Source organism: Fukomys damarensis, unplaced genomic scaffold (genome assembly GCF_012274545.1).
Source record: "Fukomys damarensis isolate Sample0158 unplaced genomic scaffold, DMR_v1.0_HiC HiC_scaffold_16, whole genome shotgun sequence".
Lineage (NCBI taxonomy): Eukaryota > Metazoa > Chordata > Mammalia > Rodentia > Bathyergidae > Fukomys > Fukomys damarensis.
In genome coordinates, this window is record NW_022900928.1 from 388,321 (window position 1) to 403,947 (window position 15,627).

Sequence of the window (15,627 nt, forward strand, 5' to 3'; positions counted from 1 at the left end):
CCCAGAACTGAGATCACATCTGCTGGACATAAGCACAGGGTGAGCTCCTGGTTCATGTTTCCAAACTGCCCTCCAGAGGGACTATGTACTCAAGGCCATACTGGTGTCAGAGTAGCAAAGGTTCAAATGGTGCCTAAGGAGATAGGGTCAGGCACTCCATGATGCTTATCTTGAAACAATTTCAAATTCATAGACACATGGAGGGATTGGTATAAAGAACCCCTGTAAGCCCTTCCCAGAGACCACTCTATCCACAACTGCTGCTTGTGTGGGCTTCATCTTTCTCCCCATCTTGTATGGACAGACGCACGTGCACATGCACACACACACTCACACACACACACACACACCTAAGTGTGCAACTTATTTTGTGAGAGTCTCCAATCAATGCACTGCCTGTCAGTACTAGTAGGCATGTTCCTTTTTGTTGTTGTTGTTGTTGTTGTTGTTGGAGACAAGGTCTCCCTATGCAGATCACACTGGCCTTGAATTCACTATGCAGCCCAGGCTGGCCTCAAACTCACGGCGATCCTCCTGCCTCAGCCTCCTAAGTGCTGGGATTACAGGCATGCACCACCAAGCCCAGCTTCAGCATACTTCTTCTAAGCAGGGAACACTCCCTTATAGACACATAGTACCATACTTTGGTCAGGAAGTGACATGCTGCAGACCTTATTCAGATTCCACCAAACATCCTAATGGAGAGTCTTACTATCCAGGATCACTGTCAGCTTTGTTTCCATTTCTCTGATTACTTGTGGGATTAACCCTGTCCCATCGTGGTTCATCTTAATTTCTGTTTTGCAACAGCCCCTCAAGTCCTTAATGGTTTACTGCACCCCGCTGCATGCTCCTTCAGCCCTGCCCACCAGCCCACCCTGTACCCTTCTCTCCATGGAGCCTGCTCCTTTTAGAACTGGGGCCTGGCACTCCTGTGATCTGTCCCCACTGCTACATGCTGATGCAGACCATAGACCATGGTCAGGGTGCCCAGGAACCTGTGGCCAAGTGGAAGGCAGCTCAAGCCAGCCCCACCCTCACTAGCCCAGCTATGTTCCCTAAGCAGAGTCCTAGAGATCAGTGTATTGGCCCTGTGGGCTCACAGCCTGGTGCTACCCACCTGAACAATGCACCTTCTCCGTGTGGCAGGGTGTGGGAGGGTGGAGGCCCTCAGGGCAGCAGGCCCCCAAGAGTAAGCCTTGCTAGTGGTTATTGGCGCCCAGGGCTCCAGGAGTGGTCACTCTGGTGCCTGCTGGTCCCTGGGTGATGTGGAGAGAGGCTTTGGCCCAGAGGAGGAGGCAAAGAGATGGGCATCCCAGGGCCTAGCCAACTCCTCCTCCTGTGCCCCAGGGGTGCACCTTCCCAACCTGAGCCAGCTGAAGTTGACTGGTAGTCGCCTGGGCTCCCTCAGGTAAGTGCAGCCTGGCATGAGGTCCTGCCCTGGGGTGGGGTCTGGGGTCCCCTGCCCACTGTGGTAGGAGTCTGGCCTCACCTTTGGGTGCTGGGAGGGTGGGTGGGCAGGGGAGACCTTTGCTCCAGGGATCCCCTAAGGGTCTCTCCAAGGACAGGTTCTCTGCTGGGGACCTGTGCCCCAGCATCTTCCAGTCTGGTTCCAGCCCAAAGGGGGGGTGGGGGGAGACCTTTGCTCCAGGGATCCCCTAAGGGTCTCTCCAAGGACAGGTTCTCTGCTGGGGACCTGTGCCCCAGCATCTTCCAGTCTGGTTCCAGCCCAACACCCCTATAGTTCTGTTACTCCAAAGTGAGAGGCACCCACGTGCCGACCCAGAAATGGGGTCAGGGCCAGGGTGGTCCCGTTACCTCCTCAGGCCAAGTAGCCTGAAAAGTGCTCACAGACCTCTGGCAGAAACCCCAACCAGTGGGGTGCTTTCGGCAGACCTTGCAAAACCAACCAAGGTGTGGAGCTTCCTGGAGTCCCAGAGTGTCAGCTGAATCATGAGGGTGACAACCTAGGGTGGCTAGTGATCCTGGCAATAGAAGCAGGTGGCCTCAACCTCTCTGACCATAGAACTTCACAAAACCTGCATCTTCTGAAACAGGGCCTTGACTGCTGAGAAAGCTCTGCACTCTCACAGCAGGACTTCTTAGTAACTGACCTAAAAGCCTTCAAAACTAGAGACAGCCTCATGGTTCTTAATTCCTTGACTACATAAGAACATCAGACTTCATTCTAGGGATTGGAGAAAAGAAGGTTTTGTGAAAATGTTGCTGGTTTAGCTGGGTGCAGAGGGCTCTGCTTTGACCCAGTCCCCAGGAGGTTGAGGCAGGAAGATTGCAAGTTTGAGCTCAGTGTGGGCAACTTAATAACTTAGCAAGACCCTGTCTCCAAATAAAAAGTTATAAAAGGGGCCGGGGATTTGGCTCAGTGGTTCTGCCATCTGCCATGCAAGCGCGAGGTCCTGAGTTCAATACAAAAAAAAAAAAAAAAAAAAAAAAAAAAGCTGGGGATATAGCTCAATCCAAAGGCCCTGGGTTCAATTCCCAGAAAAAACAAACAAAAACTACTGCTCTGTAGGGCCGGAGATTTAGCTCAGGGGCTCCGCCACCTGCCTCTCAAGTGAAAGGTCCCAAGTTTGATCCATGTGTGAGTGGGCACACTACTGGTCTTATGTAGCCTGAGCCCATTGGCAGAAGGCAGGGGAATTCCAATAGATTTCTAGAAAGTTCTCAGCTGTCTGAATTGGGCTCCGAGTACCTATGCTATTCTTTCCAGGTGAGGTGATAAAGGCGTTTATTAAACAAGTTCATTTTAAATATTGTCTTGATTTTCCTTCTTTGTGGTGCTGTTTATCAAATAAACAGGCAGAATTCAACAAAACATGTAAAGATCTGGAAATGGAACTGAAGCCAACCAGAAGCCCACAGAGCTGGAAAGGCAAGGCGAGGGCCCTCTTCCCACGTGCAAGACCCACAACTCTAACAGGGGAGGTTGCCCGGAAGGATGAAAACCACAAATGGGAATTGGAAGGTGTTATAAAACCAAGAAATATGAAGTACAATTTGTAACAGAACAAAATAATTCCAAGGGAAATGTTGAGATCATAACTTTTTTTTCTGGTACTGAGGATCAACTCAGGACCTTGCACTTGCAAGGCAGGAACATTGCCAGTGAGCTACATACCTGGCCCTTACATCGTAACTTCCATGAAAACGTGTACAGGTCTTTGGTAGTTGTGTCCAAATGCAGTGAACTGTCTTGTATTTCTGGTTATCCAGAATCTCAGCCACATGGTGTTTACCAACCTCCATGGGCTGAAAATGAACAAAAATTTGTAAAAGGAAACTGATTAAATAGAGCATTCCCACCAACATCAGAGCTCCAGGATTATAGGTGGGTGCCACTACATCTCAGGTAAAACTGCTGTATCCTGGCTGACCCCAGAATCTTGAGTATATTAAAATATCAGGCAGAATTTGAAGGGCTGGGAAAGAACATTGGCATCGTAGCTGCCTATTCCTCAGAAGCTGAAAGGATCCATTCAGAAACAGTGCTGCTGTGAAGGCTAATATCCTGGACATGTGTGTGGGCCACCGTCACCAAGTGGCCACCAGCCTGGCGGCAGAGTCCCCAAGTCTGGCAGGTCCAACAGAAGGATTCAGCACCCATCCCTGGCCAGGGCTGGCACATGAGAGGCCACTTTTGAAACTGGACGTGGCTGAATGGACGTGTTTTGTATGCCCTATGCCCAGCCTCCTCTCCTCACACTCCCTGTGCTAACTGCCTAGTTGGCTTCTGTCCTCAGGAAGCCTTTGAACACCTGGGACTGTTTTACTCTTGGCAGCAAAGGCCTGTGCACTTTCACCCAAACACACTTTGCTTGTCTTTGCTCCCCTGCATCAGTTCCAGCCAGTGCTTTGCATGTCATTGGGAAGGTGGCCTCCACCCCAGGCCATAGAGAACCCCACCTTTCTTCCATCTACCTGTGGCCTCTTTCTACTCCACAGGCCTGCAGACCATTCACTGCAAAGCTTCATTCCTCATGTAGACCCTCCTGCCTCAGTCTCCTGAGCAGCTGGGATTATAGGTGGCCATTGCCACTGGCAGCTAGAACACCTTTTTGAGACTGGTTCAGATCTGGAGATTTATGGATGGCTATCAGTCCAGTCAAGTTTTGTGTTCATGTTGGTACCAGCTATGCCTAGTTTCAAAGCTGTCAGTGTATACTTTTTTGTTTTGGTTTGGTTTTGGTACCAGGGGTTGAACTGGGGTCCTTGCGCTTTCGAGGCAGGCACCACTGAGCTAAATCCCCAGTTATGTCAGTGTACACTTTATGCTGAGTGGTCTTCTGTTATTGTATATCACTGCTGGGCCCATTATTCCTCTTTTTAAATTCTGCACCTATCTGGGCATCGTTCGTCTTTCTCTGAGTCCCTGATGCCTCACATAGCACTACTATTAGGAGAGGCAGCCCTGGACTCTGTTAGACTTTTCTTGGGCCACTGCTTCCTTCTCTTCTCCATCACACCCTTTCTTGGTCTTCCTGTTGCATTTGTTCTTTCTCTCGGTCCTTGAGCTAAGTGTTTGGTTCAGTTGTTCTAACCCTTCCAGAGTCTTAGTTACTTTTCTCATTGCTGAGACAAAATATTCAACATCCAAAGTTAAAGGAGGACAGGTTTATTTGGCTGACAGTTTGCAGAGGTTTCAGTCCATAGTCGGCTGGCTCCAAGGCAGGGTGGCATGGCAGAGGGGAACTGCAAAGGAGAAACAGCTCATGGCAGGCAGAAGGCAGCAAAAGCAAACATTTTATCCAGGCTACCTGCCCTTAGGGCAGATAGCACTCACCCTTAATCCTAGCATTGCATGTGAATCAATCCCAGCACCACACACTCTAGATCCAGCCACCTCTAAAACCCCACCTATGACCAGATGAGGCTTTGGGGGAGGTATCAAGACAATCCATAACATGAAGTTTTAATAAATCCATTGATTTCTCTTCATATATAGCTTCAGGTAGAATTCCATACATGCTATAGGCTTTGTCTTTGGTCATTCTAAGAATTTTGTAATCTTCCTATTTCCCCTATCTTCTCTGAGTATGGCAACATCTACTGGCCTGATATACCCCCATGACAAAAGGTGCACCCACCTAGCTGGGCCTGTGGTCCCGGGAGACACCAAGGCTGCAGGACTCCCTTGCAGTAGGGCTTAGCCCATGCCTGCAAAGGGGTGGACCACAGAGCACACTGCGATGGGGACAAGGACAGCTCTGAAGGCAGAACTGCAGAAATCCCAGGGCAGCCCTCAGAAGACCAGAAGGAGGAAATGGGCAAAACCATGAGTTAAATTTGAAAGAATCACTAAAAATATTGAACAGATTGAAGGAGGCTTGTCAGGGGGAAAAAATAAAAAAGGTTCCCACTGGGCATGGTGGCACACGCCTTTAATCCCAGCACTTGGGAGGCTGATGCAGGAGGATCACTGCGAGTTCAAGACCAGCCTGGGCTACATAGTGAGTGCCAGGTCAGTCTCAACTACATAGTGAGACCCTGTCTCAAAAAACAACAAAAAAAGAAGAAGCCTTACATCTGTAGACAGAAGAGAGAGCTGAGCCCCAGAACCATCCCAGATACATCCTGATAAAGGTCCTGCCTTCTAGGTCAGGGCAACATTGTGGGCAGCCAGGAAAAGAGATCAAGCTGGATTTTTTCTTTTCAGTACTGGGGACTGAATTCAGGTCCTCATGTGTGCTAGGTAAGCACTTTACCACTGAGCTACATGTCAGTCCTTTTTTCTTTTATTTTGAGGCAAGGTCTTAATAAGTTATTCAGGCTGACAGACTTTAGATCCTCCTGCCTTAGCCTCGTAAGTAGCATGCACCACAGTGCCCAACCCAAGTTGTCTTTTGAGAGTGAAAAAGCAACTGTTTCCTCAGATTTCTTCATTGAAATACTTGAAGCCAGAAGTCAGTGGAGCAATGCCTGGTAGGAGCCCAGAATCTTACACCCCTACAAATGGCCACGTGAGCAGAGGCTGCAGACCTCAGTGAGCAGCTAGAGATAAAGGAGTTTCCATGAGCTACCTGGAGGGATAGCTGGACTGAAATCCCAGCCAGGGGCAACAGCAGGACACTGGACAGGCAGAGGTGGATGAGTGCCTAAGAAATAAGCAAAGCAGTTGTGAGCTGGAGGCAAACAGCTGGAAGAATTCATGGGCACCTAAGCACTAAGGCTACAGTGTGTGCAGAAGAAAGGGAGCAGCCATCAGAGAGAAGCACAGCAGACCCCCCCACCCCAGGGTAGAAGCTAGCTGTGGGACACAGGTATGCCCTGAAGATGCAGCAAAGGTCAGGTAGGGAGGCACGGCAGTGGACAGAAGGTCAGCCTGGACCAGGTAACCCAAGGTAAAGGCAGCTCAAGCCTGGGCCCAGACCACCCAGCACTGGAAGAGCTAGGGGATCCTCTATTGGTGCCCCAGACCAGGAGACTGCAGCAGGGACTGGGGCCTTTTCCTATGCTCAGAGGTAGCCAGACACAGTGCAGGGTGGCACTGACCAGCTATCCCTTCCACAGAGACCTAGGTACCTCTCTTGGCCGCCTGCAGGTGCTATGGCTGGCTCGCTGTGGCCTGGATGACCTGGATGGCATCAGCTCCTTCCCGGCACTGAAGGTGGGTCTGCAGCCCCCAGGGCAGGGTATGAGGGCAGCTAGGCAGCCATTGAGACCTCTTTGCCTCCAGGAACTCTACGTTTCCTACAATAACATCTCAGACCTGAGCCCGCTGTGCCTGCTTGACCAGCTAGAGGTGCTGGATCTCGAGGGCAACAGCCTGGAGGACCTGGAGCAGGTGCGCTACCTGCAGCTGTGCCCGAGGTTGGCCACGCTCACCCTGGAGGGCAACTTGGTGTGCCTGCAGCCAGCCGCCAGCCCAGCTGACAAGGTATGGGAGCCAGGCACCCAATCAGCATTAGCTGGGGGGCAGCTGGCTCCAGAGTGTGCCTACTGTGAGCTCCAGCTGGAAGCCCATGGCTACCAGTGTGTTCTCTGGGGCCAGCCCGATGAACCCAACAGGCACATGCACACATGTTGCCACTCAGCCCATGCTGTGCCCCAGGAGATCCGTGCACTGAACCATTCCTGCCTAGCACAGTGTCCACAGAAGCACGTACACACATGCGTGTGCACCTATACAGCCACATAGGCCCTGTCCAGTGCCACCGTGGCCCCTGCAGGCCTGTGTGCTAGGCAGGATGTATTCACACATTAGCATGTGTGTACCCTGCTTGGGGCTGTCACCTACATGCCTTGCAGGACTTGGGCCCCTGCCCCTGCATGGCAAGGTGTGCCCTGCACTTATACTTGGAAACACCTATGCCAGATCCAGCATCTAACCAGGACAGAGGGGCCACTCCACTGAGCTAGATCCTGAGCTCAGGGCAGCCCCAGTGGCCAGGGGGCATCCCTGAATCCAGGCCAGGGCCTGAGAGTAGAGAGGTCATCTGTCCCATGGTCCAGGGGGCAGGGCTGCAGGAGGAAGACCAGGACCCAGGAGGTTTGAAGGGCCCAGGGGACCAGGCCCACTGCCCCTCCCTCTTCCATGCAGGCGCCTGGGTGCTACAACTACAGGGCAGAAGTGAGGAAGCTCATCCCCCAGCTGCGTATCCTGGACGAGGTACCCACCACATGTACCAATCTGCCTGCCCCCCGGGAGCTGAGCCAGGACTGGCTCATGGTGAAAGAGGCCATCAAGGAAGGCAGCATGCTGGACAGTGTCCTCCCCTCACTGGGTAGGGAAGGCACCCACCTGGAAACCTGACCACTGCCCGGGCACACCACCTCAGAAGAGGCCTGGGCCTGGCCTCCAGGAGGGAAAGCCCCCCCCCCACCCCAAGGTGCATGGCTGCCCCTCATACCCTGCCCCTGGCCAGGACACTGCCCTCATGAGCAGCATGTAGGCCTTCCCTTGGTCTGCAGAGCAAGGAGGGTCTCTCTGGAAAGGCAGAGACTTGTCAGAGGACAGCCTTGAGCCACACTGCTTCTTGATGGCAGCCATGCTCTTGGGACAGTCCGGCTAGCTGGTGTGGCCTCTCTGACCTCTGGTTCTGACCCTGGCCAGATCACACCCATGGAGCCACACTGCACAAACGTGACCCAGCGCTAAGCCTGCCCGAGACCCCACCCTGGGTCTTGTCCCTGCTAGGCCCAGCAGGACTGACTGAAGGGCTGCTCCCTGAGGACCCAGCCCCTGAAGACCACGCCAGCAACCTCACCCATGGTAACTGACCCACCCTGGCCCAGACTGATTCTGCAGCCCCAAACCCAGATCAGGCCCAGCTACACCCTCTTCCTCAGGTGCTGGTCGGGTCCTCTGCGGGAACCTCACCAAAGGCCTATGGGAGCGTAGGCACCAGTGCCAGGTATGTTTGTCTCATCCCTAAATGACTAAGCCAGGACTCCAGCCCAGACAGGGAGCCATCTAGGCCTCTACTCCTCAGAGGAACCAGCATCTGGGGCCTCTGGTGTGGCAGTGCCCTGCTCTATAGCCATTCCAGAGCCAGGGTTTCCATATCAGTCCTCTTCCTCTCCAGGCCCAGATGCCACCAGAGCAGCTGCCCCTACCTAGATCAGGTCTGGCTGCCACCCCCGCCACCCCACAACCTGACTCTACTACAGACAGCCATGATCTGGTAGTGGCTGGGCTTCCAGGCTGGAGGGAGCTTGATCTGTGGTGGGTGCCCTCCCTTTGAGCCCTGCTACTGTGTGTCCCATCTGGCCTGGGGGCTTGGAGCTGGGGGACCCTTGGTAAGGGGTCACCTGTTCTGGGGGTCTAGAAGAGCTGGTGGTGGGAGCCCCAGCCTGGTGGGACAGGCCAGCATTGCCCTGCAAGACTGGACCTCAGCTCCCTCTTCTATAGGCCACTGGGATTCCAGCAGGAAGGGGCTATAGCCCCCCAGGACCCTTGGAGAACCTGTGAACAGCAAGAGGACCAGGCTGGGCCCAGGCCTTCCCTAGGCCTGGCCTCAGGTACTGTATCCCCACCTGCAGGCAGGCACCCCCACCTCTACCTACTAGCTCTGAAGGGCTGTGCCAGACAGTGCTCTCCTGAGGGTGGGGCCTCACAGCTAAGGGGGCCAACTCCATATCCCCACCAACATGCTCAGTTCTTGGGCAGAAGACAGGAGGCCTCCAGCCCCACTGGAAGACCAAGGCAGCACCTTTGCTGGACTCAAGGATGCAGGATCAAGCCAGGCAGAAACCTTTAAGGAACACTGGTCTACGTGACCACAGCTGGGAGGCAGAAAGCCCCTAGCCCTGCATGGTAGGGAAGCCTGGGAAGGGAAGCTGCAGCCAGGGCAACAGCAACAGGGACTGAAGGTCAGCACACTGCCGGGGGTGCCAAGAAAGGGCGGTCTGCCTGTTACCTGGGGGCATGGCTAAGACAACCATGAGTGGCCACCAGCATCTCCAGGCAGGTGGCCAGGAAGAAGGGTGACTGGAGTAATGACAGGGCAGGGACACTCTGGGTAAAGGGGTGCTTCGGCCTTTTGCTCCAGGTACCAAGTCCAGCAAGGCCCTGGATGACCTTGACCAGCTGCCTCACTACAGCAGTTTAGTTACTGACCTAGGACCATCAGCCCTTGAGCAGGTCCTAAGGGATGGGGTCTGGGCCTTCTGGCCTCTGCCTACCCTAAAGTGGCCAGCCCAAGCAATGGTGAGAAGTCGAGGTCCAGGTCCACAGCCTTGTACTCTGGGGAGTACTCTAGGGAGTAGGCCTGGGGAACAAGGTTGCTGCCACCTCCTAGGCCACAGAAGACACTCAAGCCCTCTTTGGTTGTGCCACTACTCCTACACACACACAGCTGGCCACCATTCCTAGGCTGGAAGACCGTGGTGTGTAAGGCCCCTTTACCTGGAGACCCCGTATTTGTTAGGGCCTCCGTGACATGCTCTTTCCTTGCTTTCCAGAGCCTTCCAGGACACTGGGCTGCCACCTGATCCCTTCTCCTCCCAAGAACCCAATGCCACCTGACTCAACCAGCAGCTCCCCCCAGAGCTCTGCTGACCTGCAAGTCAGAGGACGGAGGCTCAGAGCCCTGGGCAGCCTAAGGCCTGGCCTGGGTGAGGGGTTGACCTCAGTGACCACCCTGAGAGCCCTAGAGGGTACCTCAGGTCCCACCCTCAAGCCTAATGATATCCAGAACCAAAGCCAGCCCTGGATCCAGCAGCCAGACCCCCAGCCCTCTGCTGCTTATGGTATCTGAGCCCTTCACCCCAGTCCATCCCCACCCTTGGTGCAAAGCCCACCATCAGGCTTGCTTGGAATAGTGCCCAGCAGGCACCCCTGGGGTCCTGGGAGCCCCTGTGGACCCTGGCCCCATAGACCCAGAGCATCTGGGCTGGGAGGGTGGGAGGCGGGCCTGGCCCTGGAAAGGTCCTGGGTGGAAAGGAGTCGGGCTTGGGGCCTTCCCTGGATCCTGACCTCCCTGGGAACAGTCATCCAGGCAGACCTGGCAGAGAACTCCCAGATGCGGTCAGGCCTGGGCCAGGTGGCTGGAGCTGGCCTGGGCTTTCTGGGGGCCCAGGGACTGAGTGGCTTACCCCACCAGGCCTCTCATCCCAGGAGGATCTCTGGGGCTCCCCACTTGAGGGGGGCGCAGTTCTTCCTCTTGGGGCAGGCATCCCAGAAGGCAAGTGAATCATTTCGACTCTCTTGGGTGTGCAGAATGCAGTTTACTTTGTAAGTCTCATTGGTCAATAAATGATGCAGCTGGATCCCTGCATGGTCTACACCCGCCATAGGCTCAAGTCCGCAGTGATGGGTGGGCAGCAGAGGAAGCGGAAGCCGAACCTGCTCTCTGCTGTGCTCTGCACCGACAGGGCTACCATGGGGCAGCCCAGGTCCACGCCTCTCCGGCACACCTTGGGGGGTTGAGGCCTGAGCACAGGGGCTGGCTGCACCTTGGGCAGGTAGGGCAGGTTAGGGTTAGAGTCAGGGTGCGCACTCACGCAGACACTGCGCTCCTTGCTGTGCTTCTTCCCGCCCATGCAGGGCTCCAGTTTCCGCGCCGCCTCTGCCAGGACAGACAGACAGAGGATGAGGTTGGTAGTCAGGTCAGGCATGTCCTGGACCCCGCACCCACCCCCAGAACCCGTGCTCACCAGGGATGGTAGGCAGAGGCTCTGGCATGACGAGCTTGGCACCCTCAGGCTGCTCTGGCACCTCCCGCAGGTGGGCAGGCTTCCGGGGACTCAGGAGAGGCATGAGGCGCTGTGTCCTGCCAGGCGAGCAGGTGGTGAGGGGAGTCTGGGAGCTGAGGTGCAGGACAGCACTGGGCCAGGGGGTGGAGTGCAGGGCATCCAGGAAAGGGCTTGTGGTGCCCACCCCTGCCTTCGGCGCCCAGCCCGGGCCTCCTGTACCCGGCCCTGCCTCGGGGGCCGAGGTCTGCGCTGGAGCTCCCCCAGGTTGGGTCTGGCCCCAGCCTCGGGAAGTGGGAAGCAGTCAATGGACCAGTCGGTGTTGTCAGTGAAGATTCTGGAGCCTGAGGTCACGCGGAGTGGCTCCTGGTACTCACTGAGGACCTGCAGGCCACAGCAGCGAGTGGGCCACCCCATCCCGTGAGACCTGCAGTTGCCCCCCAGGGGGCCAGGACCCTGACCTGGCCCTCGGTGTCCAGGAGAAGCGTCACGCAGCCCCAGCCAATGTGGAATTGGAGGGGGTCCTGACTGGAGCACAAGGGCAGCTGCTGCTGGACGCCGCCGGTGCCTTCTCCCCACACCTAGAACAGCGGTGCAGCGTGAGGCGGGGGTGGGGGGCAGGGGTGCAGGCAGGGCAGGCACCCAGGGCTCACCGTGAGGTGGTGCCTTGGCTCCAGCACTGTGCCGCGAGGGAAGCGGAACATGCGCACCGGGCAGTCACACACCCACTGCTGCAGCACCAAGCCACCCAGGTCCGCAGTGTCCTGTGAGGAGCAGTTGAGGATGCGCACGAACTTCTCCCTGCGACTCACAGCCACGATCCGCAGGCTGCCACTGCCACAGGCCCGGCTGGGGTGGGAGAGGGTGCTGGGTGGACGCCACCCTGCCCTTTTGCCTGCCCCACTCACTCTGGCTGGACCACCCCTCACCTCGGTGCATGCTCGGCCGCCCCCAGCTCCATTGAGATCTGGCCGAACTGGTGGGAACTGCATTTCCGGAGATCTGGGGAAGGCAGCCCTTTCCCGAAGGGGGTCACCACTTAGTATCTAAAGGGGACGTCTCCTGGGAGACCAGAGCAGGTCATTGGGAGGGAAGGGGCGGACTCTGGGGGCCGAAGGACCTGATTTAAGGCCCTGGGCAGAAGTGGAGTGCTGGGGAGGCCCCCACAGCCTACCTTCAGAGTCTCCACTGAAGCTCTTTGCCAACACCTCCATCTGCTCAGAAGAGACAGTGTCTGCAGCTGGTGGCGGGTGCCCTATCACCTTCTGCACCCGGGAATGCAGAACCAGCTGGCAGCTGCTGGAGTCGGACTCAGCAACTCCCAAGCTGCTGGTGCCCATGCAGGACAGAGTGCTCCACTCCAGGCTCTTGTGCTGCTTCCCCACAAGCTTGCCAGGTGAGCCTGGTGAGTCCAGCCCTGAGGGCAGCTGGGGCTGCCTGGAACCATGCTCTGCTCACTAGCTGCCCTAGCTCCCAGACCCCAGCCTTGTCCAACTGTGCTCCCCTGTACCCAGGACACAGATCCCATTCCTGGCAGGACTGTGATGGGCCAGCAGTCCCTTCCCTTCCTCCTCACCATTCTATAGATCAGAGCTGAGGACAGAGGGAAGGGTTTGTGACTCATCTAGTGACACTGAAGGGTAGAAATGGGGCCCAGTCCCTTTCTGCCAAGGGAAGCCCTGCCCAGCAGTTACTTTTGCTCTGAGCTGGAATGGATGCTGGTGAGGAGGTTGGGGTACCGCTGAGCAATGCTGTTCCAATCCACATCCTCCAGCCGGAAGCCCTGGCCAGAAAGCAACAGGCACAGGCTCTACTCACCTCAGAACCCAGAGATCCAATCAGGTATGGAGGAGATTTTACTCACCTCCCCAGTAGTGGGTTTCTGTTCATCCTCAGAGAAGTCCCCAGGCTCCATTAGAGTCTCTGCGGTGATCACCTACAGGAAAGGCCCACGGGCCAGTGGACAGGGGCTGGTAGGAGGGCACTGCTGCCTTCCACACCTCTCTCCCCTCTGTCCTTCCCAGCAATTTGTGTCGGGTGAGTGAGGCAGCAAGCCAGAAGATTCCCAGGCTGGCCAGGAATCCCCAGAGATACTGGCTTGGATGAGGGCTGCTGGTTGCCCTGGGGAGGCCCAGGAAAGGTTGCGGAGGGATGCAGAGGAGTAGGAGGGTAACAGGCCAGGTCATAGGCTCACCTCCACACTGCCTGTCTGTGATCGCAGGATGCGGCCCACCCAGGAGGACTGGGCTAAATGCAAGAGGCAGGACTTCTGGAAGGCCTGCAGCTCAGCCTCCAGTTGCTGCAGCTTGTCCATGGTCTGCGCCAGCTGAGCCTCCAAGCACTCCCTCTCCTGGACAGGAGTGGTAGGGAGTGAGGAGTGCCCCCTCCCTTGGGGCCTGCCCATCTCCTGTCCTACACCCTCACCAGCTGGGCTTGCTCCTTCTTTGCTCTCAGCTCCAGAGTCAGCTTCTGGACCTGGTTCTGCAGGACTGTGTCCTGGCTGTGGGAGCTCCTGAGAGGAGGAGCAATCTTGGCTGTCCCCACCTCTGGGTTAGCAGCAAAGAATGGCCCACTGCCATCACACACTGGGGTGCACTGCAGCAGGCCAGAGCAGATCAGGCCCAGCAGGTCTGGGCAGGGGTAGCATGCCCAGTTAGGGTTGGTTAACAGCCTGGTAACTACTTCAGGGTTCAGGTGGAACATCAAGGCAGGCGAGGCCTAGGACTAGAGGCTGGTGTCAGGGAGAGGGCTGGCTCAGCTGTCAGGATAGGAGAGGAGCTAAATTGGGCTGACCTCTCAGGTGGGAGTCCTGCCACCTCCTGTAGGATGTGCTGCTGCCGGGCATCCTGGCCCTGCCAGATGGCCCACCGCAGGGCCTGGATCTCTAGTTCTCGCTGCTCCCACAGCAATCGTAGGGTACAGGGGTCCAGGGCTTCCAGGGCCAACCTACAGTGCCAACATCCCACCACACCATTAGGTCTGGCCCACTGGATGACTCAGCCCAGGAGGCTGGCCACCCACCCTTCTCCTCTTACTTTGTGCTGATGGAGCCCACCCCTGTGGAGGGTGGCCTGGTGTTTCGAGAGCATGAGGAAGCCATGGTGTCTGTAGATATGGTGGCTGGAGGTCCAGAGTCATTGCCAACTGGCTCCCTTCCTGCCAGGGCTAGTGGCACCTGCTCCTCTTCAGACTCCTGGCCAGGCTCGGGGGCCATACTAGAAGTAGATGGGAAGCTAAGGGGCAGCAGGGCCCAGTCTGCCATTGGGTTCTCCTTATGTGTTAGAGAACCAGGCAGCATGGCCAGGTCCTTCCTCTCTGAGGAAGCCCAAGGAGATGGCTAGGGAATGGGACTGCCAGCCACACAGGTGTCCCCAGTGTGTCTACTTCCCCTGATGTCTTCTTTTTTGGGGGTACCAGGACCTTGCGCTTGGGAGGCAGGCACCTCTGAGCTAAATCCCCAGCCCCCTGATGTCTTCTTTATGCCCTCTGCGCTCAGCCGAGGGCAAGGTCCAGAGATGCTGGCTCTTTGCCTGTGATCCTTACTCATGTCCCCCCAATTTAAGGCCTTACCACAGCTCACCTGGTTGGAGCTCCTATCAGGCTTGAGGTAGGAAGGGTTCTATACCGTTGCCCCGGCTACAGATACCCAAAAAGGGGCGGGGCCGTTTATTACCTTCAGCCTCCAGGGAGACCCCAGCACAGTTCAGGAGCACAGAGATGTGAGAGGCTGGCACACTGCCTGGCTAAGCTGAGCCACCAGGCCTGTAGTCCTGGCCTGACTAGAGTGATGGGTGTGTATTCAGGGCATTACCCACACTGGGTGGGGAGCCCAGGGTGGGTGAGGGTATGTCCCGAGATGGCAGGGAGTGGGCCCTGAACTGACTTGGGGGGACTGAAAATGATCATGAAAAGCCAAGCGAGGTCAGGGCTGAACCCCACACATGGAGTCAGGCCTCGGCGGCTGGCACTCAAAACTCTCCAACCCATCTCCACTCTCCCTGGGCACCGGAGGTCCACTGCGAGCCCTGGGGACAGTCATTTCCTCTGACCAAGTCAGTGTGGAGCACTCCAGATGTGAGTCACCTGTCCTGATCACTCACATCTTCCACCTCTGTGCCCCCCTCTCCCTCCAGACAGCAGGGATGGGCTGGGGAGAGGCTCCAATCCTCTTCACACAAAGGCCTGGGGGCCACACCTCAGGAAGGAGCCTCAGACAAAGAGCCTGGAGCTTGGTCCCGGCCGCTTCGGGGTGCCCCCTCCCTCACCAGGGCTCCAGCGCGCACCAGCGCCAACCCATGAGCTCTTTGGGCCCTCAGGACTCCGCCTCATTTCGGAGGACTCACTGTCCCCCAAAACCTGGTCGCCAGATGTAAGAGAGCAGGGTCGGGGGAGCCCAGTCTCTGGAGGGGAGCCGGGGAGAGTACGGAAAGGAGAGGAGGCTCTGGCCCCGCCACTCCGGGGACTCACTCCCAGGGC

General features: G+C 56.5%; 3 protein-coding genes across 6 annotated transcripts in view; 2 read left to right on the forward strand and 1 right to left on the reverse strand.

The window, feature by feature from the left end:
- Positions 1-10,561, forward strand: part of Lrrc56 (leucine rich repeat containing 56) — a 13,943-nt gene extending 3,382 nt beyond the window's left edge. The window contains 10 exon segments of the mRNA XM_019209996.2: positions 1,351-1,411; positions 6,529-6,625; positions 6,695-6,895; positions 7,559-7,742; positions 8,072-8,230; positions 8,308-8,372; positions 8,544-8,683; positions 8,870-8,979; positions 9,922-10,146; positions 10,149-10,561. Of these exon segments, the coding sequence (XP_019065541.1) occupies positions 1,351-1,411; positions 6,529-6,625; positions 6,695-6,895; positions 7,559-7,742; positions 8,072-8,230; positions 8,308-8,372; positions 8,544-8,683; positions 8,870-8,979; positions 9,922-10,146; positions 10,149-10,336 (1,430 nt within the window). The 3' untranslated portion in view covers positions 10,337-10,561.
- On the reverse strand, positions 4,692-14,826 carry Lmntd2 (lamin tail domain containing 2). Of its 4 annotated transcripts, XM_010640333.1 has the most exons (16): positions 14,187-14,725; positions 13,945-14,097; positions 13,576-13,663; positions 13,346-13,501; positions 13,016-13,087; positions 12,846-12,934; positions 12,326-12,588; positions 12,081-12,168; positions 11,805-12,000; positions 11,613-11,732; positions 11,339-11,535; positions 11,116-11,231; positions 10,963-11,027; positions 6,039-6,113; positions 5,106-5,237; positions 4,692-4,710 (listed from the first exon to the last, which is right to left on the reverse strand). In XM_010640333.1, exons 1-15 carry the CDS (start codon positions 14,447-14,449, stop codon positions 5,106-5,108), a joined length of 2,073 nt encoding a protein of 690 aa, XP_010638635.1. In that variant the 5' UTR covers positions 14,450-14,725; the 3' UTR covers positions 4,692-4,710. The 4 variants fall into 4 exon arrangements, with proteins under 4 accessions (XP_010638635.1, XP_010638636.1, XP_010638633.1 ...); XM_010640334.2 differs by lacking the exons at positions 4,692-4,710; positions 5,106-5,237; positions 6,039-6,113 and adding an exon at positions 14,732-14,826 and having other exon boundaries at positions 10,688-11,027; positions 14,187-14,366; XM_010640331.2 differs by lacking the exons at positions 4,692-4,710; positions 5,106-5,237; positions 6,039-6,113 and having other exon boundaries at positions 10,688-11,027.
- Positions 14,827-14,850: 24 nt separating this feature from the next.
- The window catches only part of Rassf7 (Ras association domain family member 7), a 4,067-nt gene continuing 3,290 nt past the window's right edge, over positions 14,851-15,627 (forward strand). The window contains exon 1 of the mRNA XM_010640329.2: positions 14,851-14,942. The gene's annotated coding sequence lies outside the window, so the exon portion shown is untranslated. The remainder of the gene's footprint in view (positions 14,943-15,627) is intronic.